This window comes from Periophthalmus magnuspinnatus, chromosome 16 (genome assembly GCF_009829125.3).
Source record: "Periophthalmus magnuspinnatus isolate fPerMag1 chromosome 16, fPerMag1.2.pri, whole genome shotgun sequence".
Taxonomy (NCBI): domain Eukaryota; kingdom Metazoa; phylum Chordata; class Actinopteri; order Gobiiformes; family Gobiidae; genus Periophthalmus; species Periophthalmus magnuspinnatus.
Window position 1 is genome coordinate 18,893,629 of NC_047141.1, and position 26,638 is coordinate 18,920,266.

The window sequence follows — 26,638 nt, forward strand, 5'->3', positions numbered from 1 at the left end:
GTTGACTTTGAAGGACTGAAACGGAATGTATACGATGCAGATCCTGCACATTTCAACAGTCTTTCTGTTTTTCTTTTACATTTTCTAGCTGATTTTCCAGTCTTAATGATGAAATCTGCAAATATAATTACTTCTGCGTTGTGATAGTGGAGAAGATGTCAGCTGCTATTGTTTCGTTGTGCCCGTCCTCCATCTGAACTTTAGTTTAATTGGTTTCAGTGTATCGGGTGTGAAGAGGAGTCATGACCTTGATCTTTATGCCTGATAAATGTTTATTTGTATTTTTAACAAATACATGCAAATTTGCAGTCTATATATGTGTGTGGGGTAAACAGATAGAGATGACCTGATTTTATTGTGTGCTTAGCGGCTGATTATAGGCTTAATTAAATACAGTGTTCCGAGAGACAGAGGAGAGACTGACCCCACGACTTCCAATGCACCTTTGGGATCATCTAAACAAAGAGAGGAGATGCACTCTCCCCATCTACAACATGCATTTAGAGACTTTAAACAAACAAGCATCATCAAAGCTTTTATCGCCACAACTCACTCTTCACCTGCCATCATACATATTAATAGGAAGAGGGCAAGGTGGGAGTCTTAGATACAATGATAATGATAGCATATGTCCACATGAGGGAACAGCAATTGCAATATAGGCTTTTAAGAGTTACAAAACTTTCTACAATGAGTCTACCCATGTTATTGCAAAACTAAAACAGCGAGGTAAATACGGTGAAGATACTATTTGACTACTCATTATTTAAAGGTGCACTGAGCTTTATGGTTTGGGGTCCGCCACGTGCTTGTTTTGAATGGAATGTTCAGCAGTTTGGAATTAAACATGTCTATCTTGCATTTCTTCAATTGCAGGCGTTTCAATTGCTCAAAAGTACCCTGCCTATATCTCCTCCACCAGAACAGTTACATACTGCAACTTAAAACTATGAAAAGTTTCAAAAATCTGAGCTCGTTTTTTTTTTCCACTCAGACATTTTGTGCTTCATCCTCACACTTTATCAACATTGCAGTTGAGTTGATATAAGAGCTGAGATTAATAGCTAAATTAATAACTAAATGTTTTTACTAAATTAACAGGGGCATCACTGACTCAACGCAAAATCTACTATCTACCAATCAACCAAAGAGGGTAAAAATGAGCCAAGATCTCTTAGCAGTGCCCAACCTCTGATTCCCTTGTTCGTCCTGAGAGCTGAGGGCTGTTTTGCATTCAAACCCTCCTCTTTTCTCTTCTCTCCCCCTGCTCGCTCATCCTCTCTACCCCATTGGTGCCAACAATCCCCTCTCTCCCTCTGCACCGCCCGCTCTCTACAGGCTTCTGTGGAATTTATTCAAATATTTTGACATTTCGCCTCCCCTCACTTCCTGAGCAGAAATGATTTGTGACAGCTGGAGATGGGCTCGCTCGGTGGTTCTTTGTAAAGGGCCTAGTTTCTCTTCTCTGCCTCCTCCTTTATCTGGCGCTGCTCCTCCTGTCAACTGGGAGGGCCTTGAAGACTCCTGCTACAGTTTTTTCATGCAACTCCTGAGTGTGATCGACAAACTGGGTGATATTCTTCTATTTGTTGACATTTTGTGCTCACTGTCTCTCTTGCCTTTGCTGGGTGCACACCTGCTGTTTGATTCGGTACTGACACTGTGTATAGGCAGCTCACAGGGTAATCCCACAGTGAAACAGGCCACTGGAGCTGCAGTGCAATCAAATACATTTTTATAACAAATAGTAATGAATACAAATGACAGCAAAAGTTATGACAAGCAAAATTGAAATACATTTCGCAAAACTCATCCAACCAAAATGTATTTACAAGTAGGAAAAAAAAGCATTTACTTCTGAGTATTACCAATGCAATTATATGCATATGATTGATCTCCTGTATATGAATTTATAAATCCAGATTATTGAGCAAGTGTCTTGCCCAAGGACACAAAAAAATGCAGAACCATTTTACTGAATGTGTTTGTTGATTAAGGAATTTATATTTTTGTTCATATCTGAAGTCTGAGAATATGGAAAGAATTAAGCTGAGATGATTAAACATATAGTTTAATCTATATGTGAATGACTACTAGAAAGTAGATTATCTGTTGTGTCTGTGAAAAGAAGAAATAAAAAGCTGCTGTAAATACTGGTGACCAAATGCTCAGTTTCAAGGTGGTTGGATACCATTCTGTATGAATTCCAATGGGCAATGCTCTCATATGTAGCATCAAAATGAGCAAGTGCAGGATCTGTGGATGTGTGACAGCGCCGTGTGAACTACAGCACACTGCACTGACAACAGAAAGTCTATTTGAATAATGCTGCTCATTAGTTTGGGGACAGAGCCTTTTTCTGTCACCGCCTGTCCCTGGTCACTTTGCACCGTAGTGATATGGACAAACACACACACTCAAAACCAAGGCTGTCATCCATCAATGCTCCGAGAGAGAGGTACCATCCACGCAAGACAAATGCATCCTCTTTTCCCTTTTATTTCCTCTACAATGATTAGACATTTTCTCGCAGGCATCACACAATCTGCATGTGTAGTAGAAAAGGCTGCCAACTCTCTCATATACTGTACGTGGTGGTACCTGAGGAAGCCATTGAAGAAAAGATCAAGAGAAGGAGACTAGATGCGAGAAAATATAAAAGCATTGAATGATAATGACGTTGATGCTGAGCAGAAACAGTCAAACAAGCAAGAGTGTTGCGAGAACAGGTTGAAAAAGATGTGTCTCGTGTTGAACTGCAGACTTCCAATTAGAGTCATTACTTTCACATTTCTCTCATGTTTTTACAATGACTCAAAGTTAGCAAAAATATTAAGAGAAGTGAGTGTATCAGCTGAAAAAGATATCCAATTTACAGTGGTGGAGTTAGCAATTTGGGGGCTCTAGGCAAATTTGAGTTTGGGGCCCTCCCTATAATGTAGTCTCTTTTTTGTAGTTTTCAAATATTAATTGTCTGTTTTTTTCCCCCTAATGTTCTTGAGACATCTCTATTTATTTGAATTAGGGTGGACTGGAAACTTTGATTTCAAGGATCTTATTTGAATAGTAAGGAAGCTGCTGGATGTTAGATTTTTTTGCTGGTACAATTACATTTTGTTTTTGTTTATTAAAGCTTACAGTAACAGGTCTACTCACAGAAATCGGTTAGAATATGGTTTTGGTAAAGTTTTTCTGCTGCATTTTAACATTGACGCTGTTGTGAGCAAAATAAACATCCAACTACCCTTTTGTGCAAATTTCATTCTGTATTCTGATGGAAACCCTATGGACAATGGGCACCATAGCCCTGCCTTGTCATATATGTTTAGATCATGCTTTAAAATAGGCCTATTTATTGACCTTTTTATATTGAGTCAGGGAGATCTAAATTCTGAGAGCAAAACCAGGACCAATTTCATACAACAATTTACACTTACTAAAGAATGTGGACTTTCAACTAGCTCTGAGATAAAACAATAAACATTTATTTCCTATATGAAATAAAAGTCGGTGGCTCTCAGGTTTTCACCCCGCAGTTTTCATCCTAAACTGGGGAACAAGATTCTATGCGCAAAGCACACCTCCTTACAGACGCACATGGTCAATTTGCATATCAATATACGCCAAAGCTCATTGAAGATGCACTTTAGATGTGCTTTGGCGTTTGTTCCGTTCATTTTATCTTCAGTCACACTTGTGCTGAACACAGAGGAGTCTGAGGAGGACTTTGTGTGCCTTTGCCCCGCACTGCTCACAGCACTGCTGTCCCGTAAAGACGCACGGGGAGAGAGAGAGAGGGGCGAGTCAGAGCCAAATGAATGATCTCAAGTCTGTGTCTTGACATCTTGAGACTGTCAATGTGAGGGCTGCGAGTCAAATTAAATATCAAAAAGTACACAGCTTGAACCAGAAATAAATTATATTAAGTGATTTAAGTGATAGTTTTAGTCTAGATTTTAGTCTTATTTTCTGTGAATATGGTTTGACAGCTTGTGGTCTTCCTGCCTCCTGGTCCTGTTATAATATAGGTAGGAACCATTAATATGCACAAACAAAAATTATTTGGGGGTGCCAGTCATTTATGTTCCTATACATACAGTTAATATGCAGGTAATTAATATGAAGTCAATGCATTTACTCCTCATTCACTCATCATGTTTTTCTAAAAGTGGACCAGAACACTGATTCTGTGAACAGACTATCTGATGTGTAGCTGGGTCTTAAGTGAAAATAAAGATAGAAAAGTACAGTCAATAGGAAATATTTAGCTCCTCCCACTCAGTGTGCACTCTTGGACTAGCCCCATGTTACTTAAGTTGGAATGCTTTGACAGATAAAATGGATTTAACAATCAAATACTATGTTGATGGTGTTTTGTTGTTTAAAAGCAAACTGCTATCATTTAATGTAATATTGAGAGAATATCAACTGGGTTCTAAGTTCTCGGCCAGGGGTGGTCGTAACTGGTCGGGGAGCCCTCCAGGTCGGGGGCCCTCTCTGACCATCTACTCTTGCCTAATGGTAGCGCCACCTCTGTATGTATGTAACAAAAAGGTACCTTTACTTGAATCTTTGAAAAGAATTATCATATTATCATTTTATACTTCCACTTAAGTTAACTATTACTATTTTGTAACTATTTTGTAATGCTATGTTTTAGTCAGTGCATACTTTTGATTGACTTGATGGTTCTGTGTTGGAAGAATGACTATTTGACTTTCCAGGTCTAGGGACATTTCAGTTTGGATATACTTGAATTTACATTTTGTAAGCACCATAATGTGTCATCACTTTGTTCTGATACCTCCAACCTTTAAAGCTACAGTATGTAACTTTTTAGTCAAAAAATAAGATAATAAATACTAAACTAAAAACTTTTTAAAACTTATGTTTATTGCTTTGAAAAACATGAAAAAATGCATCCTTACTCTGAATGAGCTTGTATCTTATTTGGTCTATGGAGGATCTACTCCTGCTTGTTTCCATGGAAATGTTGTTATTTTGGCTTTAATCTTCCACAGTATGGCATAAAATGTATCTATCTCTATAGATAGAGTTCCGAAGTATGACTTTAACGTCCTATTTCCATGGAATCATGCAGGTGTTGTGCCACCTCAAGATACATAATACATGATATACCTTAGGAAGAGGTTTGAAGGCCATTAAAAGGCTCCATAAACTTTCACTTGTGATGTGTCACCAGTGAGATGGGGAGGCTTGTTTTTATTTTTGATGTGTGGATTAAACATATTTTTATTTGCTGTCAGGTTTTATTGCACGTTTTTAAGCCTTATGTCAGCTATAACCTAAAACCCCAATGAACCACCTTTATCAATTAGAACACCTTTAGCAAGGTGGCAAAAAGTGGAAACAAAAAGGGGAAAGGTGACAGACAGAGGGGAGCTGTCCTGGAGCTGACAGAGTGCTGCAGCAGAGAATCTCCAGATCGCAAGCCTGGAATGGTAGCATCATGATGCTCGATCAACACAGAGGCGGAGTGAGAAAGTCTGCCACACTTTTTAGTGGTGCTCCAGCTCATCAGCCTCTGGCTGTTGACTGTGTGTATTGCGCTTTGCACTGACTGTTCTATGTTCTATGTTCGATGCACTGGCGATGGCGGTGTGGCACGGCGAAGACTGATCGGAGGATGCACCAATCCAAGGGGTTCAAAGAACTGCACCACAACACTGAGCCAAAGCAGTGGTTTAGTGAGGAGCTCTGCCTTGCCTTGTAAGTGGCATGGGCAGATAGTGGTGCCCCATTATTCAAAAGCCTACAAGCAGTAAGACTGGTTGTGTGCGTGTGAGCTGCTAGACTCTCTATTCTATCTGCAGGGGAAGTGGGACACTGACCAGATGAGAGAACAATCAAACTCCCCTCCACCAAGCTATATATATATATATATATATATATATATATATATATATATATATATATATATATATATATATATATATATATATATATATATATATATATATATATATATATATATATATATATATATATATATATATATATATATATATATATATTGCAGTGTCCCAGGCAAGACAGCTTTAAAGCAAAGGGTTTAGCTGGGCTGGAGCCCAGAGACCTATAGTGTGAGAGGGCCTATCACTAAGCAGCTGAAAAAATTGCTAGCTTTTCTCTATTTATTTATAACTATTTATGTTTTCATTTAAAAACATAAGATAAATCTATGTTTTGTCACACTTTGATCCCTTCAAAAGGAAGAGCAACATCTATATTTTATGTGCGCTAATGTAAACTCAACACACTGTAGCTCAAAGACCATAATAGCATCTGTTGGTGAGATCTGCAAAGGTTTATGTTATTAAGAATCAATGTAAATAAATAGTGTGAAAATGAAAACAGATGCAAGGTGGCTGTTTGTGACGAGACCTGAGGAAAACCCAACTGCAGCAGTGCAAAAAGGGAGAATCCGTCATCTGCCAAGGACATCCGGAGCTAATAAGTGTGTAACATGATAGAAGAGAAAATTAGTTCATAGCTGTCATCGTCTTGATGAAGAGGCAATCAAAATCAAAGTGAATCATTGCGAGAGGAAGATTGTGTTTTGGAATTCAAACGGGCAATGCTTCAATATGACAAATCAGCCGGTGTGGTGCATGTTGATTGATTCCATCCATGAAAACCTAATAGATTTAGCCCTGTGTGAATTTGGCTCTCATTAACCTCGTTGCGTTTTCATATGAGAATGTATTGGAGCCATTTTATCCACCACTCAAAGGCAATTCACCGGGCGATAAATCCTTTGGCTTATCTGGCTGCAGGTGACAGCACGGCAGAGCACGGTAGCTGGCAGGGCACAAACATACAAAAATACACTGCAAAATGCATCACCACACTATACACACACACACATATACACACATACCATGGACACGCACGCCACCACGGAAATCCGGGAGAAAGCCTTGTGATCCGACCAGAACTGAAGACATGGCCCTCGACCTGAGCAACCAGCCGCAACAGAAAACCCTCCGTTCAGCTGCCTGTAAGAGAAGAGACGAAGAAGGAAAAAAACAGAATTCAATTACACAGTCGAACCCCACTCCTTGCCCTCCGGGACTGATATCAGCACCATTTAAAAGTCTGATTACTCACAAAACCAATAACATTTTGACTCCTTGGTAATGGACCAGTAGATTAGAAAATTTAGATTACATTTAACTGCCTGTAGATTCTCATTAAAACGCCACCAACTAGTTAGAAACAATAGGTAATTAAGAGTGTAATGAAGCAAGCTACCGTTAGCACACGTCGGCTGTACGTGGCTCTAGTGGGACCCAGCCTTACTCTGCACTTATCCTGCAGCAAAGCCATAGCCGCGTCTCATTTGGGCAATCCGACATATTTAATTAGATTAATGAATTTCAGTGGCGTCTCGGTGGGGTTGGCTGTGCTGCTCGCAGTGACAGAATAACAACAGATTATATATTGGAGGAGAGGCCTAGAGAGATACAGGCCGAGACGAGCTGGTCCCAGATGGCACAGCCACGTGTCACAGTTTGGGCGGGTCCTATCTCAAGTTCAGTTCCTGTTAAATTGTCAAATGCAAATAATCATAAGTAAATGTTTCGGGTGATTAAACTCTTATCACAAACTTCAAATTTAATTTTGCAAAGTCAGAGACACTGAATAAAACATGACAAACAAGGCTAGCCTGCCCAAATGTAGCAAAACTGATTTAGAGAAAGATAGTTTTGATTTTTTTTTGTTCTCAAAATGTTTTTGTCTATTTAGACAACACTGACATGACACAAATTCAACAAATGCATTGTTATTAATTTGAATAGAAATAGTATCTTATAATTCAGAAGACATTTGGCAATTCCAAGTTTGTAGCACTGTGCGAAACTACATCCAGTTTATCGCTGGGCTTTTGTTGATTGATTTCACCTCTTTGTACTGCCACATGTTGAAACATGTGCAAAATTGTGCAATGCACTGATTTTGACCAGTGTCATGTTTTTTCTTAAAAAAAAAGTGCTGGGCATCATAAGCCGCTGTTGCTACTTAATGCTATAGCTTTGATGTTTTCATTTGCCATGTAGTTATGATTTTGTTATTTATTAATTTTAAGTAAGCATGGTGGGGAATGATTTTTTTCCACTCACTTTGGATAGTGTAAACACCACACACCAAAGCAGCCTGTCCTGCCCTGTACTGTCCCCATGGTTGATATATAAGACCAAATCTTTTTTGGAACTAAACTGTGTACATGGTGTTTTTACTGTTCTTAGTCATTTTGTTTTTACAATTGTAGTGCAAACAGATTTGCATCTTTGTGGACAAAAACAGACTGTGTGTAGTCAACTGAAACCTGTTTAAACCTGTGACGTCAAACACGTCTACTGTGATTTTCAGTGTCCATCAGAAACACACAGACAGGGGTGGAGTTTGAAGTGCAAGTCTACGCAGCTCCTTGTTGGTTCAGGCCCCGCCACTCATCTGCAATGTGACAGTGGGCGGAGTTCAGGTGTATTCCACTTTAATTGGCATAAATGGACAGGATGAAAAGTTGCACGAAATCCTACACCCAGAATGTTTTGCAGTGGCCACACTGGCTACATTGATTAATCTGAAGAGAAACATGATTTGTTGTTGCTTTTGTTATATTACACTGCCCCCTATAGACTGGATCTTAACCACAGTGGCAGTCACACTAGTTCACTCAAATGGTTCCCAATCTGAAGTACGCAAACTCTTCAAATAAATATTTGGTAAAGTATCATTTTACTCAGATAATCAGCCTTAAGACTGAATCTGTAAGATTGAATTCTCTTTGTAAAAGAGAAGGAGAGAGCAGAGATGAAAATGCACAGATGGCCCAGTGTATATTACACAGAGCACTTTCCCTCTGAAGAATGTATTGTATTATTCTGGCTGTGAGGGCGAGCTCTGCCACAGCCTATACAGGAACAGGCCCCTAGAGCATGAGTCTATGGTCTCATGCCCCACACCCTTTTGACTTCATCCACATGGCCCATTGTTTTTCCAGGTTTTTAATTTCTCAAACTCGATCAGGTGTGACACAATTGTATACCTATCTTGTCTGCCATGAAACCAGCAAGAGAAAGGAATGGGTGAAAAAAAAATCACATACAACCCTGGATCTTAGTGAAAAATAATCCTCTACCAAAGAGTTTAAAGAGGCTTTGCCAACACCTCTGCTGCACCCCTCGTTTCCCCAGTGCATCTGTCTTTGGTTTTGTATGAAAAAGGGGGAGAGTTTGAAGCTAATCAAGGGAATTCTGGTGAAATGAACTTATATTCAGAAACAGACTGACCAATTTTACAAGACAACAAATGTGTGTGGCAAGAAAGGTGTGTTTTAGACCCTTTTAGACCCACTGTACTATGTTTAAAAGACATTGATTGCATTCACCAGCATTACATATCAGCTGGTCTCTAGGTACAGAACATGACAAGAGCATATTCACAGCTCTCTAAAGACAGGTGCAGCCTGTGGTTAACTCCATTTTGTCACTGAGCAGGCCAGCCAAAGTCCCCTGGAAACTACCACATGCCAATGAATAAATAAAGCAGTAATTAGAAAAGAAAACAGCGCCACCTGTCGGTTATCTCACCATCAACTCCTCAAACGAGGACCACCTGAGCCTAAATGGAGAGTTGGCACATTAGAGGAGAAAAAGGGTGTATTTAAAGAGGCAGACCACAGTGTGAGCCCTTGTGTGTCTTGGGGCCTACCTGGCAGCACAGCTCTCGCCCTGGGACAGAGCAGCTGCCTGGGGGTGGATGAATGCTGAGTAAAGGGGCATGGGGGTCTTCCATGGCCCCAGTCCCACCAGAGCAGAACAGTAGGAGGCAGATGGACCGGCCACAGTCACTGCCAGAGGGGCCAGAGGGCCTGGGGAGAGGGGGAGCTGAGATCATGTGTGCCCATACAGACACACAAACCATCCACATATACAGCAACAAATAACAGATTACTGCCCGTACTTGTTTTGAAGTATTGCTTTGAGATATGCCAAAGGGTTTTCCATCCATTTACTTTTCTGTCTGGCTCACCTTACATGATAGACATAAAAAATTGTAAAAACTACCGGGTTAAACTATGTGAGTTGTACAGACCCAGTATAAAGAAGACAGACAGTAGGGAGTCATGTTGACACAGTATCATTATGGGCTGGTGTTTGTGAAGGTGATGTTGGGGTTGTGGGTTGTAGCCACCGGCTGCACTGGTCCAGAGCCACAGATGCTGCTGTGTTTGTGTGTTGACTGTCTGTAATTTGTTTGCTGTAATTTGTTTTGCGGTGCCAGGGGAGTTCCCGTTTTAATTTTGCTCTGTGTGTTTACTCCTCTTTGTGGATCGCTGATCTGTTAAGCGTAGACAGAGTCGGGGCAGGCGAAAGGAGGGAGGGGCTCTGAGCCAAATTAAAAAGGAGCAGTGCAGATTGTTTCAGGCCCTGGCAGCTCCTCCAGCCCAAAGGCCTCGCTCAGAGCCTGCACCTGCTCCGTCCCATGGGAGCTCGGTCCTGATCTGTGGACCTCCGGATTCTGTACCCAGACCAGACTCTGCTTCTGCGGGGGTTATTTTCACTCAAATGTTACTGAGAGGGAAACCATGGTAAAGTGTTATGGCTAATCTCCTCTCAATCAAAAAGCTTTTCCATGTTTATATATGAGAAAAAAGAAAGTGCTTACAGTGATTCCCGGATGTGAGCAGAATGGAACAGTGTTCTGATGCTGTATGGTGGTCTGAAGAACATCAAAAATACAGTAAACAAGTATAAGTAATGTAAGGTCATTGTTTGTTGTTAGTTTTGACTTGGCAAAAACAACAATATTTTCACAAGGATTTAAACACTTGAAATATTGCAACTTCTAACATTGTTTACAGTTTCAATTGTAATTCTTTATTGAACTCACCAGTCTCTCAATCTTCTACATGGTACTCTTCATACATACAAATTAACATTACCCCAGCAGCAATGTCATGACGTGGTCCATATAACAACACATATATTTTAATATGGCTTAATTACAACAGTTTTTAGTTTTGTTGGACACCCCAAAGTGGAGGAGCTGCAGATATTTGGGATGATGGGCTGGAAGAACACTAAGACCACTGAACTCAATGTGTTTTTGTATGAAGGTCATCCGTTACTTGTGTAAAGAGTTATGTTTTTATTGTTACATTTCTTCCACAAGTGCTTGAGTTTATGTGAATGAAATATGGCAGCATAATATTGGGAAAATATTTATTATTATTATTATTATTATTATTATTATTATTATTATTATTATTATTATTATTATTATTATTATTATTATTATTATTATTAACCCAGTGATGGTGCAGCTAACAAAATAAATATCCAAAAAAGAATAGTGCATTGCATAATTCTTGTAATTAATTAATTCAAAAGGTTAAGATAAAACAGTTGATTTTGGTCCTTGTTGGATTATTAGAGTTCAGAGTACTCAAAATGTACCACTTCCACATTTACAACTCACACACTTCTGCTCATCAATAATATCCTGTCCCAATTCAGCACACAGCATAAAGTGAAATAAAAATTCCATAGATTCATATTAAAGTCTCTCCTTGAGAGAAAAATACAAAAATAAATATTAAACATAGTCTTATGTAAGTTGTCATGTAGACCTAATCTAAAGTGGCACTTGACACATGACTTTGAAACCTCATGATGCTTCATTACTTTCTTTCAGCTGAGTTACTTCTCCTGCATCGAATATGGGGAAAGTGGTCTGAGAATGAGTAGTCAGGTACTTATGCTTGGGAATTTAGAGGTCTCTTTGACTTAAATATGTATATGTATGTATAGTTTGAAGGAAAACAATGTAATCAGTCTATCTTATACCACCATCTAGTGGTTAAATATGAAAACTGTATATTTACCAAAACTGACATAAGGACAAAAGACAAAAATTATGAAACAAAACACACATTAGTTTGTGTTTTTCACATCAACTGAAAGCATTAATAGTGCTCTGAATACCTGGCTGGATGCCCATAAATAAAAATGTAAAGTCAACAGTGTTTCATGACCACATACAAGGCTGAAAGGGAGACAAAGCGGTTGCCCTCTAGAGGCAAATGATCAGCCTTTTCAAGGTTGAATAACTTTGTGCGTTTAGAGACACATCGCGATTATTTGCATCAATTCAAAGACATGTCTTTTGTGCACATTTCAGCAATTTTCATCAATTTCAGTATCTTAGCATAAAACAACATAAGGCCAAGAGGAAGTGCCACTGGGGCAAATCTGACATGAAAGGGAAAAATATAATGTGTCTATATGATCCCAATAAAGAGCTGCTTAATTCAATGTCTCAGTTGTCACAATTTGAGTTGTGAAGTTTAGGAATTTTGTTTCTAACATCCACATTGGGAAGTGCTCCAACCTTTAGAAGTCTAGAATGTGTTACACCTCCAGATCGGGCATTGCATCCTCTTTAAGCTGAATGTCATTGTCAGATGCGGTACCGACATCTGAGTCGAAAAGTGAGTGGTCTGAATCTTGAGAATGTTTGTTGGACTGCTCCTCTGAATGGGCACTGCTGTCACTATCGTCCATTGTGTCAGTTCTGGAGAAGAGACCCAGGTCTAGCAGGCCCATCGGAGTGTAGCCCCCACTGCCATCACTGTCTCCATGGTAATAAAGATCCTCCACCTCCATGAACCACTCGGGCCAAAACTTTCTCCTCATTCTCTCGCAAAACATGGCCAGGTTTATGAGCTCACCTAAAACACAGACAGCCGGTCCCTTGTAAGAGCATGTACAGAAATAATTAAACCAGCAGGAGGTGCCAGCACTGCTTCCTGAGACCGTCCTGTACCCATTTCAAAGTGACAAGAGAGAAGCTGTTTCTCAGATAGTTCATTAGCTGTTTTTAAAAAAAATAAATAAAGATAAGATACTCAAGTGTTCTCTGCTTTGAGTACATCATCAAAGGGGAAGCATTTAGTTAGACTAACACTGCCATCTAGTGGCTATATAAGAAAATTATAAGCTGATATGTCCAAAACATAAGGTCTCTGCCATAGGTTACATTACATAAAAATGACCAGTATAAATACACACAAAATATAGTTTTGTAAATTCTATTTAATCTAATGCAATTGTCTTTGTCAAGCTGAATTGTAGCTAAATCTATCATAAAGTTTCACATATTTTATAGCTTAAAATAATTCCTTAAAAGAAAAAAAAAAAATCACTTACCTTTAATGAGCTGCTCTGGTCTAGTCCCTGGTAATGTCCACATTGCCTGAGCTAAATGTCCAAACACTGTGGCATCTAATGTTGAAACCTTGGAGCCCATAAAGTACTTTTTATCTCCTGCAAACAAAAAGCATGTAAACACAAATAGCAAACGTAAGTGATTAAAATCTAAAATCTCTAATTCATCTGATGTCATTTTGCCAATCCATCAGCAAACTTACATACTTACATATTAACCTGCCTCGATTTTAGTCTAGCACATTGTCCTTTACTGGTGGAAGGAGCACAGAGTTTACCTTGGCTGGTGACTGCTTTTGTCTGTTTTTGATGTACCACAGTGCATTGAAGTACTATGGCAGGGCATTTCAGGTCATATCTCTAAAATTATTTGAGGACACTCTGGCAGCTTGCCTGTAACATCCTGCATTAATGCTGGAAGTCTCGGGTTTACTAATGCATACAGCAGAGCAACTTTCCATTTTACAGTCACACTCTGAAATTGCACAAACAGATCAATGCAAATATAATGTTATGTACAATACTTGGCTGTTTGTTGGAACATTTCAGCCTAACAGTTTCTCTCTAAAGCTGTTTTGTCGAGACTAGAATTTTTGTTTCTCAAACTGTGGTAGAGTGACCACTAGAGGTACACTAACTGGCCTCTAGACACCTATTAACTCAATACATTGTAATTAAATTTAGAGGCAGTGTTCTGGATGCACTGACTGAGGCCACCATAGTTGTGGTTCAATTCTGCTTTAGTGCAGTTTATTTTAATTGAGTGCTACAAAATAATGTGGTGGAACTTGCATGACAAGGTTCAGAACCACTGTCCTGTATCTGAGTGAAAAAGTCCAAACAGTGCTTCATACTTTTCCCTTACCAACTGTATCCAAAAAGCATGCTATCCTAGAAACATCATATTAATCTAGCAACCATATCCATCTCTCAAACCTCACACACAGTAAGTACCTTACCAAGAAGAGTGGCCAATGTCCGTAAGTCTTTCTCCATTAGTGAGTACACCTCCTCTTTGGAAAAGCGTCCTATCCCATGACCGTACATTTCCCTGCGGACCATGCTGCCGTTCAGGTGACTCAGGAGCCATTTTAGAGTGTCGCTGAGAGGGCCACTCATGGAGAGCAGCTTTTGTGTTTCCTCCAGGTTATCCACCCACTGACAGTATGCTATTGTCCTGAGAGAAAGCAAAAATAATCAAATCATTTTATATAAGTGTAAACTATATAAAACCATGCATTCAAAAACAAAACAAAAAGTCTTGTCTCCAAAAATATAGTCTTCTTTTAATAGTCTTCTTCAAGAGTCACAAGAAATTGTTTTGAATTCAACCCAATTCTATGCATTGTCTTGTTAACAGTAAATATCCTCAATATAGGCATCCTGTCTGACGGCTCTTGAAATAAAACCCTACAGATTTCCCCGTGCTTGTCATACAACATTGTTGGTCTCTCACCTGTTTGTAATGGCACATCAATTGGAATATAAAGAACTCTCTCTGTTGAATCTGCCAGTGAGATGAGCTTCACTGTATTGTTACTACAGAGGTCATATAGCTGTAGACAGCTAGCTTCATGTAGATCAATAATAATCTATCTCTGCTTCCTTTCCTTGACCTATTCATCAGCAACACTTGCAATTCAAACTGAAGGTGAGTGGACTGCATCATCTATTCAGTCCATTAACTTGACAGGGAGTTCAAAGAAAGATGGGTCTGGGGGCTTTACTGATTGAGCTATTCAAAGAGAATAACAGATCAACTTTCTTTTAACTGTAATTACACAACTTACTTTTCTCTCTAATTATAGCTGCAGTAAAAGATCTGCCTCATACTGACCACTGATTTGTTTGACATATACACTTTATGCTAGATGACAGTGGCTCAAAAAACAAACAAAACTCATTTACTCCTCAAAATTAACCGGGGCTGGAATTCAAACTTACTGTGTTTGGGTGTGTGCTCCATCAAGTAAGTTACCATGTTATCACAAGTTTACATTTTTAAATACAATTTTAACCTCTAAAATATCTACATTCGTTATAGTAAACTCATTCCCCACAAAACAAATCTATCTCTTCCATCATAAAACTATTTGGAATAAAAATAATAACACTTTCAGGAAGTACCCCTTTGTTGATTCATTGCCTTGATGTTTTTGCAACTGGACTGCAGATCCTAATTGGATTAGCCTGCTATATCCTTCCAAACTCACTCCTAACACTGAAATACACAGTGACCTTCACACTGAGCAGGTTACAAAGCCACTGATCCAAAAGGACAAGGAGATGAGAGACTGTGATATCATGGTTAAGAAAGCCCAGTGCTGTGTGTGCTGTCTTTTAAATCACCCATGACAACTAGAAAATCAATGGTGATTAGATTGTATATAGCCTTCAAAATAGGCTTCAAGTGGTAGTGGTGGCTGTCCAATGAGCTCTTGCTACATTCTATATTGTAACATGGATTAAGTTGATATTTCATGGATATTATATCCTATACTATGTTTAAAGTGACACAAATTCCTTTTGTTTACTTGATGTTTGTTAGAAAGTCACTAATTGTCTAGAATGACTGAAACATGTTAGACAGGACTCTGACTATGGAGTTGAGTCTATATTTAGGTTTGCTGGTTTATTTACCTTTTATTTTTTTTTCCCTAACTTCAAATAAATCAGTTAGACTAGGCAGTTGGCAAGTGCTCTCTGTTGTACACACTGCCCTTCCCTGACATAAATTATTCAATCAATAAATCTAAAAGTGGGTCCAGTCATTGCACAGGATGACTGCAAACTGATGCAGAGAGAGACACATAGAGAGGGGAGGAGGGGAGAGTAAGGCTTGGGTTACATTACTGACTTCTATATTAAGAAAGAAAATTGTTGACTTTTGTTGTTCTGATACATGTTTTAGGATCCGGAATCATAAATCAGTCCTCTTCAAATAGACCAGTCAAAAGCGTTGACTTATGAATTCAATTGTTTATGTGTTTGTTGTGTATATTGTGAGGGGCAGTGGAAGATGGATGATGCTTTTAGGTAATGGAAAGTCTCTAGGATCAGGGTGAGGGAGAAGTAGTGAGAGATTTCCGAGCAGCAGCCATGTGTTTTCACTGAGAGGCACTGAAGTGACTCACCATGGAGAAAACCATGGAGGAAGAACAAGGACCAAAAAGGGCCAGGTGATGAGGTCAGAGTTGACCATTGACCAGATCATACTTCATACTGTGCGTTCAACAAGTTTTCTGAGCCTTGTTAAATCCTTCAATTGTAATATGGTGCATTTTGCCAGATATTAAATCTGATCCAAATTATGTAATTTAACAGTTAGTAAAGTAATCACACCTTACACACCAATTCAGAGAAATGTACTGCAGATATCCTGATCATTTCCAAATCCTTTATTATTATTTATTTATTTATTATTATTATTACTTGCGTGTCAGTTTTGTGAGTCTCTGGCCATTGTCCAGTCCAAGGCATGCCCTGCTTACTACCCATAATAAGTTAAGGACAGAGATAGAAGTTCATAGTCCAACCAATAGTTTCGCTTTATAAACAATTTATTCAGTGGCAGTTATTCACTGGCAATTTGAAAACAATGCTGGGCCTTACCAATACAGGTGTTCCTCGACCATTATGGTGATAGCTCTGGAGACAGCTCTCTCTTCCAGTGTGAGGTTCTTGTTGAGATTGATGCCAAACTTTTCTTCCAGAAAATCTATGATAAATTCTGACCCTGAGACCTGCTCATGGTTGTACTCTATCCAAGGCATCTTTCCTTGTGGCGACAGTTTCCCATCAAAGTAGTTCTGCAAAATAAAAGTTGGATTTTAGTCACAAAGCATTTGTGCACAATTCTAATGTACTACTGAGTTGTACTACTAAATTACACAATGTGGCATTTGGTCCTCCTGATCCTTCCAACAAGATGCAGACCTGATTTATTCTTTATAACTGAACTATATTTTATACTATATTTTAGCTACGACTACAAAAGTGTGGGTAATCAGCCACTACTATTACAAAAGGAAATTTACGCATTGCCAAATATTGCTAAACATGAAATAACAGGTAACTAAAATATGCGAATTACCTGGTACGGCAGATCCACCATTCGCAGATATGTCTCTATTTTGAGGCAGAAAGGTGAGAGGCTGGGCACGCCATTCTTTGGCCTTGAGAACTGATGGAGTATGATGGCATCTTTAGAGTCCAGCTCCTGCTCCTTCCTACAATAGTAAAAATAAATAAATTATATATATATATATATATATATATATATATATATATATATATATATATATATATATATATATATATATATATATATATATATATATATATATATATACATACACAATTTATTATTAATATATATATATATATATATATATATATATATATATATATATATATATATATATATATATATATATAAGTCAACAGAAGATATGTGTGATGAGTTTGTATGTATGAGAAGTTTTCAATTTTCTATCAAAAGGGTCACAATAAGCAGGTGACTTTACTAATGACAGAATCTGAAAGGAGATCAAATTTGAATCACAAATGCGTAATCTCGGCCTGAATATGATGGACTATGGACCATATGTAAAGTGTACACTATTACGCCCCCTACCATAGACAATGAAATTATTTTATTACATTATTTGATTTGTACAAAACGTGGAGATTTAAATCTATTAATTGTTATGGATATGGGGCATTTTTCATGGCTGGCAAGTTGAGGTACAAAGATTAAAAAATAAATTAAAAAAAAAATCTTACACGCACATGCTTAGTCCAACCATGTTAAAATTTGAATCACTTATACAATAGTTGCCACTGATTATATTGATATGTCAAACACAATGACTAGTGCTAGAGCGCCACCTATAGGAAAACACAAAGTTTACAATGGGGAGAAAAAAATACTCTGACATTAATAAGTGAAACTTTGCAGAAAATTATGTCACATGCCCCTGATAGTTCTGTGAATCAAGGATGCAAAGTGCAAAGTGATTGAAAATTGACACAGATATGATTTAAGTCACCCCAGTCAAAAGTCAATTACACTATAGAAACCTGCACAAGGTTGCTGGTTCAATGCCCTGGACCACACCAACATAAGTCGCTCTTCGATATGGAAAGTTACAGATAGTGGCTTGGGAAGCCGTCAGGTCAGGCAGAAAAGAATGCTGTCATGATTCAGGGATGGTTGTGATTCAGGGGCGACCTTGAGTCCATGGCAGGCACATGGGAGGAATGTACTCACAGTGGCAAGGGCCATCATTGCCACTTGCAGCTTTAAATATAATTTAGGCCTTTTCTTAACTAGGCAAGGATAGTGATAAGATGAATTTATGTTAAAACAATACAATATAATAATACAATATGCACCCTAATACATTGGCCAGTACTACTGTTTGGTTAAGTATCTCTGTCATAAGTGACCTCCTGTGTTCAGCTCTGAATTATTTAGTGCAGCATACTGTGGTAGTCTGTATTTGCACTAGGGAACTCAAATGACAGAAGCCAGCATCAGATTTACTGTACTATATTGAGTATAGCTGAATAACTACAGTCAAGTATCTTGTAGTGCTGAAATGAGATGCTTGGTTGCTGTCCACTGTCATGTGGTGCTGAAATCTGTGCATCTTCCAGATGCACTGAAATCCATATCAATATTATTTAGATAATTAATATGATAAGGTCAATACCAATATCAAGTGTAAATCTGAATCTGTTCTAGCATTTGCAGAGTAGTGATGTGAAGCAGAGTGAAGTAATTAATAAGAATAGGTAAACACCGTATTGAATAAAAGACAGCATCCAGTGGAACGGTGTGTGATCATTTAGAAATCATAAAGAAATAAAATAAAATGACCGTTTAGGAGACAGTGATGAACTAGATAGACTGCTGCATGATGTTAAATGTCTGTGTGCTGAAATGAATCGTTGTCCATGGTACTGAAATATGTGCAATTTCACTAACCAATGAAGTACACTAATCAATCAATCCTCCACTTGCTTTCTAGGCCCACTACGCATATTGGTAGTAAAATGTTCCTTGATGACAAGCCACTTAAGGGGTTCAGACACAAGGATCTGGCACGGACGCACACAGGGACTGAAAGCGGTCTTGTGTGGCTGCTGCGGTCTCTGCCAACATCACATGGCCCAAACAGATGATGCCGGCAGGCTGTGGGCCCGGCGGCCAGCAGGCTGCACGTGATTCAGCAACAGAAGCGCTCTCACGAAATACAAGGTTACGCACAGATTATCGGGAGGAGCGAGAGGGAGGAAGGGGGGGGGGGGGGGGGGGGGATCGGATATAGCAGGCCACTGTTACAGGATGTATTTACTGTTTAGTGGCCGACATTGGCACAAAATAGACAGGGATTGATATCCGATCAAAACCAGAATCAAAGAGAAAGCGTTTCTTTCCGGAGGTCTGCTTCTTGTATGTAATTTAATGAGATTTTCATGGTACTTAAAGCAGTTTTACTGGCTGGATTTGTGGTAAATCTACTGATACATACCTACTTACCACAGATGTACATTGAGTGAACAGCTGTGCCATGGGTTCATTAAAGGTCCACAGAGCTCGTTCACGCTCAGGTAACGTTCGGGATAGGCACGAGAGCCGCACACGAGCGTACGCGTGACTCACGCTTTATTTATTTTTTCTCGCACCCAAAGTCGTGTCCTTGGAAGGACGTAAACAGAGATCCTACTCAAGGAACCCTCCGCAACAAATGCGAGATCTACTAGAAAACCACTGGCACAGCGCGCTCTCTGATCCGGGGGAGCATTTAACAGGGTGAATTAGACGCAGACAAATGGTGCTTATAGAAACATCTTATGACAACGCGCCTCTGTGCTCTTACCTGATGGCCAGGAGCTCGTGCAGGAGATAGGCAGCCGCAGCCAGCAGGGCTCCCCCTGTGATGTACAGAGTCTTCTTCCACCAGGACTCGGATCCCAGAGCGGACATGATCCCCCCATAGTCCTGTAAAGGGAAGGTGATGATGTATCCATACAGAGACTGCTGCTGCTCGGGGCCACACAGCCCGAGAGGCAGGCTGTGGTTCCGCCCGAGCTCCACCACACACGGCCGGCTAGAGGCGAACCCCGCAGCCCAGTACATCCTGCCTCTGTCGGTCACAGCAGTCCCGCATTCACCCCGCCACCACAGTCCCAGGCTGGCTTCATGTCTACGGCATAACCGCGAGAGGCGTCAGATTTGAGCCCGAATCGAAAAGACAGAAACCATCTCGCCTTGCCTCCTCCGTGAAGACGCTCATTCAAGCCGCTTTCCCAGAAACATGCGCAAAGTGTCACACAATCAGCAGTGCACTACTTCCGGTACCAAATTTCAAAACAAATCAAAATAATATGTCAATTAACATTTTGAAAACTAAATAAGTCAGTTAAACAGCAACATACTCAGTCATGTATGCATTTGTTATTTTCTACACATAAATTCTCATTCAAAGGTAGTAGGTATATCATGTCTTTTCTTAATTCTTAAGAATCTATGGCTCAACACATCCGGATATTCTTGACTGAACTATGGTTACTTGCTGGTATTGTCTGGCTCTATGGTTACCCCGCCCCAGCCCAAAGACGAGCCCCTGTATCCTCCTCATGTGTTGTGTGAAAAGTATTGGTCAAAAACACTGTCACAATGGTTGGACAGGGTGTTGGGGAAAAAATAAAATTATATATATATATAGTTTTCCAAATAATACGTACAAACACACGCACAACCTGCAACAGGTATAGGCCACATATCCTACTTACAGCCCATAGACACTTACCAACAGAGTTACTATGCATTAGATACGGATGGCCTACTTACTCTGGGGCAACATCGGAAAAGCAGATAGACGCTCATCTTTTCCACCAGGTTTGTTTGAGCGCTTTTTTCTTCTCATGCCGAGAGATGTGCAAGGACAGTTTCCAGAAAAGACTCCCAAGCCCAACCTCATGCCCACTTCGATTAGAACAAACGGTGAATGTTTAATCTCCGCATCCTCATCGCAGCCATGGTTTCAGCAAGTTAGATGCGCCCTCCCGCGGCACGTGCGCGCGCATTAGACTTATACGCACAGCTAAAAGAGTACAGCAAAAATAAAATCTGATACAAAGGAAAATCTGTCACTGTTATGTCTCGTGGTCATCAGAATGAATAGCTTTTAAAAAATAAAATCTACAATCAAAACAATACAAGATATGAGGACACAAAAGCAGCAGTCCCTAACCAGTTTATGATTCAAAACTGCTTAACCTTTTTTTATTTTTTTATTTACATAATAAATCCACAACAGCTCAGAAAATGTAACTACTCATGCGTGCGACAAAATGTTTTATCTTCTGCATAGCCACACAGTGTGTATATCTATATGTATGTATACTACATTCAAAACCATTTATATCACACACAATTTCTGTTTATTTATTTTGAAATGTGCCAATAATACACACTCTCATTTATCACAACTCGCAGGTCTTGCTTTGGTGTGTACTCAGATAACCCTAGTCCTTTAAGACTTGCTTGTGTCCTTGGTGACAGGCTCAACTGTGTGTTGTAGAGTCCTGTGTGTGGGGACTGTCTTCTTCAGCCTGATGCAGGAAAAGTTCGTCTCTGAGTTTGACCGCATGAAGGGCGTAGTTGATGGCTGTACTGTCAGTCCAGCTCCAGTCTCCTGTTACTGGATTGTACAACATCCCTTTGACAGACTGCACTGAGAAACCATCTGATGAGGGAATAGATTTAAACGGTTAGCAAGAATGAGATTTCAACATTTCTTGTAATAGTACTAGTGTGTCAAAAAATAAATGCACAATATTTACATTTAGAAAGTAAACAGTTTGTTATTAACAGACTTACTGGACTCTAGGAGGCGCTCTAGCTCCTCTGGGCTGATAAACTTTTCCCAATCATGTGTCCCCTGGGGTACAATTCGCAGCACATTTTCAGCAACCACAATCCCCAGTAACCAGGACAGGTTGGTTTTGTTCAACGTAGTGATGAAGAGGGAACCTCCAGGCTGCACAGGCAGAAATATTTTAATGCAACATTATTCATATAAAACCCAATGGATCTGTTCTACATAACTATTTATGCAGGAAAAAAATATTAATACATTATATTATTTGCATATTATTCAATAACAGAAACATATTTTCTTATGTATGCCTAGTAGAGAAATAACCACCATTTTGTCATTTCAGTACTACTCAAATCTGGTTAAAAAAAATTGTTTATTTATACAAGATGAGTTTTATGTTATTGGGCTGAGTAAGAGACTAGAATTACAGGAAAGAGGGATTGTGTCAAGACAACCATTCATCTGTTTCAATTCCTCTGCCCCACTGACCTAGGAGATTATGATGCTTCATTAATGACATCACTGGAAACAATCACACATGGAGATATTTTCCCATTGATCTACAATAAAGCTCAAGTACCACAACAAGCATTGGTACAGAAAGAAAAAAATAGATCCTTGCCATTGTTTTTTATTTATGTATATTTTCACATTGTCCTCATAAAAACATGCAGACTATAGGTACATTGACTCTAAAACAAATGTAAAGACTGCATATCTACATATGTTTCCTTAGCATCATGAATCAGATTGTTCCTCACTGGCCACAAGCATATAGCACAGCTGGATGCAGTAGATACTCTAACCTGGAACTTACCTTAATTACAAGGCTGCAGCAGTGTGCAAATGTTTCCAGGTCAGCCAGATGTTCAACCACTTCAGATGCAACTACTGCATCAAACTGTCCCACAACCTCCTCAGCCTCTGCTCCCTCTGGCCTCTCAGAGGTGAGCTCCTCTAGGCTGCAGGCCCTGTAATTGACCCTGTGGCAGAGGTCTGGGTCATGGGATGAATGGAGCTGTGCTGTGCCAATGCTGTCCTCCACTGGATCTATACCAAGGACAGAGGCACCCAGGCGACCAAGAGGCTGAGCCAATCAAAAATAAGTTATTATTAAAACATTCACTATGTTTACATGCACAGGCTACTCAAAGTGCACACTTGGTTCCGAGGGACATCCAGATACATACTAACAGAGTGATAATGGCAAACAAAACAGACTATGTGGTGGTGAGCAAACAGTATAGGAAAGTGTGTATGGTTACAACATCAGGAACTTAAACTTTTGTTTAAACTTTGGCAATGTTGTCTTTGAGCGATTAGAAAGGTGTTATAATAATATTAATACATTTTACTTTTATGTTTTTTAAGGATAAACTTAAGTAAACTGTAAGTAAGTTTAATCAGTTGAACAAATTAATGCCTTGCAGGGGTATACAAGTCAAATGTGGCACCATCTTCTGGTTGTATATAGAACACACACTCTGCTCTTATTTGCCAAGGGGACCATGGCTTTCCTTTTACAGTTGATTTCCTGTGATGGCAAGAGTCCAAGTGACGAGACTCAAAGAGACACTTTTACCCTAGAAATCCAAGCAGACTTTATTTGGGATGTCCGTCTATATATGACAACCTGTGTGGCGGGGGATCAGACATACAGGACCTGATTTTGTCTTCTCAGATCACAAAGCACAGCTGGTCAGGCCTCACTTTAAAGGACCAAGACAGGAGTTTTGTGCTTTCACTGGCTCCCTTTAGACACTAACAAACAGACAAACAAGTATAAATGACCAACTGTCTGCTCCACCACACAGTGACCAGTCAAACCTAAAAACTACATTGATTGAGGTGACATTCAAGTGTGCACTGGTATGAAAAGACTGAAAGAAAAGCTTGGAAAAACTAACGGGAATTGTGGCAATCATATCGACTGTAAGACTCTTGAGAGCTTTGTTTTGCTAGACATTTCTAGCATAGCCCTGTCTACATGTGTTTCTTAACTTTGGAGTATTACCTCTGTAAGCAGGCCTCCTCCACAGCCAACATCTAGTATTTTGAGACCTGCGAGTGGTTTTGCAGTTGGACGTCCTCTGTGAACATTCAGCAGGTTATCTCTGCATGAGCAAAAAACAACAAATATAATATTATTTTAAATGCTAAAACAAGGCGTGTGGGCAATTATATTAAAAATGCTTAAAAATATGTTTAGGTAAAAATTAATTTTAAAATATAAAATGTCTATGAAATATGAGCAGCTTCTTGGGCAATCATGTATAGTTATTCAATTATCCTAATAAAAACATATTGCTTAAATTAGAGAGATAGAGAGAGACAGGGCTGTGCTATGATAAATGCAATACAATCAATAAATGGCATCTTGCATTATAAAAGTAATATCTCTGGGAAAAAAGGGTTTAAAAAACAAAACAAAAAACAACGGACAACTATGAAAAGCTTTGATTTAAATCCTTGTTTGATATATCAGCATCAACATAGCTACATACACACTGTGCCACCAGATCTATGGAGCTGTCACTATCGAGACATATCAAACTCCCAACCACCGAGAGCACCATAAAGGGGGAAGGGTAGAGACGCTGCACTCTTGGTTGGTTGAATAATGTAATCATTTTCACACAGAGCCTGCATGTAGAATATAAATAAAACATCCCAGACAAATGTTGCCAAAACATGATCACTTGCAGGCAGATTACAATGCCATATAGCATTTCATAGTCAAAGTATGTTTGTGCATGGATAAAGCCAGTCGCAGTTGTCCTTTACATTCATATCCTTTTTCAGAAATTGCAATTGCATGGCCTGTTACCTCTAAGTGTTAAAACACCTAAGGAATGTCATTTTTTGAGCATTATGCAGTGTATTGTACAGTGTTGATATGTGTAATCAGAATACAGACCGTATAAAAGGCACCCGGAGGTCATTCATGGCGTGTAAAGCTGCAAACTCTCCCTGTTCATCCCACCACTTACTGGCCAGAGACTGGAACCTCCTCACCTCATTTGGGTCGACTGTGGTATGAGAGACTGAGCGGGCACTGGGGGAGAAACACTGTTAGTGAGAAAACCTTCTGACTGCAAAACCTAGGAAACTGTAACTTAAATGAAATGAAAAGAAAAGAGATATGGAGTTCATGTGCTTTTACTGAATTGCTGATCTATACTTCAAATAAGTCATTAGCTGAAATTAAAACGAGTCCCAGAATAGAGTCTACTCCACCATCAATGTATTTCATGCCCTTCTCTGATAGCACGGGCATATTGGTTTAGGAAGCACGAGGCAGCATTCACACATGGACTGGTCATTATAGAGTAACCTACAGAGGGATGGACGAGGCTCTTCCATCATCGCGATCTTGTCACTATGAAATGTGTGTCATGATCATAATCAAGGGTAAAGATAGTCTAAGATAATACAAGTGTGATTTCTTCCAGGCAGTAGGTTATATTCTACTGTAGAGTGCAACTAGGCCAACCGTAATGAAACTAATATTACTCACCTGGTTAGACAAGGTAAGGCAGGCTGGTTGTTATCCATTAGGACACTTCGCCTCAGCCACAGTGACCGCTGTTGACACACTGACGTCCAGCTAAAGCCCGTCCGTAGCCCGGGGCGGAGCGGCCCACTCCTGACACGTGTCGGTTTAAGACAAGAAACCCCCAACACTAAACGACCAAGTTTACTAGAGTACATTTTAGGTTAAAGCACGGTTAAATGACGTTCAATGGTCATGCAATCCTCGTAGCAGTTGGAGGTTGCTGGTTTAGAGCCAATGTTTGGTGCGCTTTTCTATTCCATCCGGCCGGAAAGGAGATTAACAACTGTTCCTAGAGTTGTTGGTTCCTACTCAGAACAATAGTCCTACAAATGATTGATGATGAAAAGTACAGAATAATGTAATAACCTGTATGTCGTATAGACCTGCTTATTACCACAGATGGAAAAAGACACTGAAAAACATGCCTCTTTATTGGCCTTGCATCTCCAAACTGTCTTACGCTACTAGTCAAGTTTCAATGTTTTGTTTTTACGTGTACCATTTTCTACATTTTGCATACGTACAGAATATATGATTCAAGATATATGGAAGTATGTAATAAAGAAAAGTTCAATTAAATAACTACTTGTTAAAATATTTTTAAATTTAAATCCTCAAAGAAATCAGTTTGTGGACATTGCTGCAAAGTCCTTCAATGAGCTTCATCAAATCGTATTAAATTGTTTTCACTTCTCAAATCAACCTTGATCAGATCGAGAAATGCTGAAAGCACAAAGCAATGGTCAAAGCGAAGGATGGCCATTTTCTAGTTTCGAGTTAATTGTGTCCATTCATTGTTTTTGATGCTTACAGTGAGAATATACAATATTAATAAAGATGGAAATAAATAAGAACCACAATTAAAAGTGTTCACACTTTTGACTTGTAGTGCATTTGGCCGGAAAAGGGCCTCCTTCTCTTCTTTCCATGGA

General features: G+C 39.3%; 2 protein-coding genes across 3 annotated transcripts; both read right to left on the minus strand.

Annotated features, from left to right (window-relative positions):
- Window positions 1-12,393: 12,393 nt before the first annotated feature.
- On the minus strand, window positions 12,394-21,216 carry faxcb (failed axon connections homolog, metaxin like GST domain containing b). Of its 2 annotated transcripts, XM_055227801.1 has the most exons (7): window positions 21,118-21,216; window positions 20,144-20,265; window positions 17,350-17,485; window positions 16,869-17,065; window positions 14,216-14,433; window positions 13,239-13,355; window positions 12,394-12,760 (listed from the first exon to the last, which is right to left on the minus strand). In XM_055227801.1, the coding sequence occupies exons 1-7, from the start codon at window positions 21,151-21,153 to the stop codon at window positions 12,441-12,443; spliced, it is 1,146 nt and encodes a 381-aa protein (XP_055083776.1). In that variant the 5' UTR covers window positions 21,154-21,216; the 3' UTR covers window positions 12,394-12,440. The 2 variants fall into 2 exon arrangements, with proteins under 2 accessions (XP_055083776.1, XP_033837163.1); XM_033981272.2 differs by lacking the exon at window positions 21,118-21,216 and having other exon boundaries at window positions 20,144-20,504.
- Window positions 21,217-21,566: 350 nt separating this feature from the next.
- coq3 (coenzyme Q3 methyltransferase) lies at window positions 21,567-25,974 on the minus strand. Its single transcript, XM_033981273.2, has 6 exons — window positions 25,668-25,974; window positions 25,068-25,205; window positions 24,165-24,264; window positions 22,968-23,237; window positions 22,150-22,309; window positions 21,567-22,015 (listed from the first exon to the last, which is right to left on the minus strand). Exons 1-6 carry the CDS (start codon window positions 25,859-25,861, stop codon window positions 21,834-21,836), a joined length of 1,044 nt encoding a protein of 347 aa, XP_033837164.1. The 5' UTR covers window positions 25,862-25,974; the 3' UTR covers window positions 21,567-21,833.
- Window positions 25,975-26,638: the final 664 nt, after the last annotated feature.

Bases quoted from the DNA above. Each gene is read 5' to 3' on its own strand.
- faxcb (XM_033981272.2), bottom strand. From the start codon at position 20,403: ATGTACTGGGCTGCGGGGTTCGCCTCTAGCCGGCCGTGTGTGGTGGAG. The intron at 14,434-16,868 runs GTAAGGCCCAGC...GCTTTCTCTCAG, and splicing joins GTCGAGGAACACCTGTATTG to GACAATAGCATACTGTCAGT. The intron at 12,761-13,238 runs GTAAGTGATTTT...TCTGTGTTTTAG, and splicing joins ACCAGAGCAGCTCATTAAAG to GTGAGCTCATAAACCTGGCC.
- coq3 (XM_033981273.2), bottom strand. From the start codon at position 25,861: ATGTACTCTAGTAAACTTGGTCGTTTAGTGTTGGGGGTTTCTTGTCTT. The intron at 25,206-25,667 runs GTGAGTAATATT...TTTCTCCCCCAG, and splicing joins GCCTTACCTTGTCTAACCAG to TGCCCGCTCAGTCTCTCATA. The intron at 22,310-22,967 runs GTAAGTTCCAGG...CTGCCTGTGCAG, and splicing joins GCTGCAGCCTTGTAATTAAG to CCTGGAGGTTCCCTCTTCAT.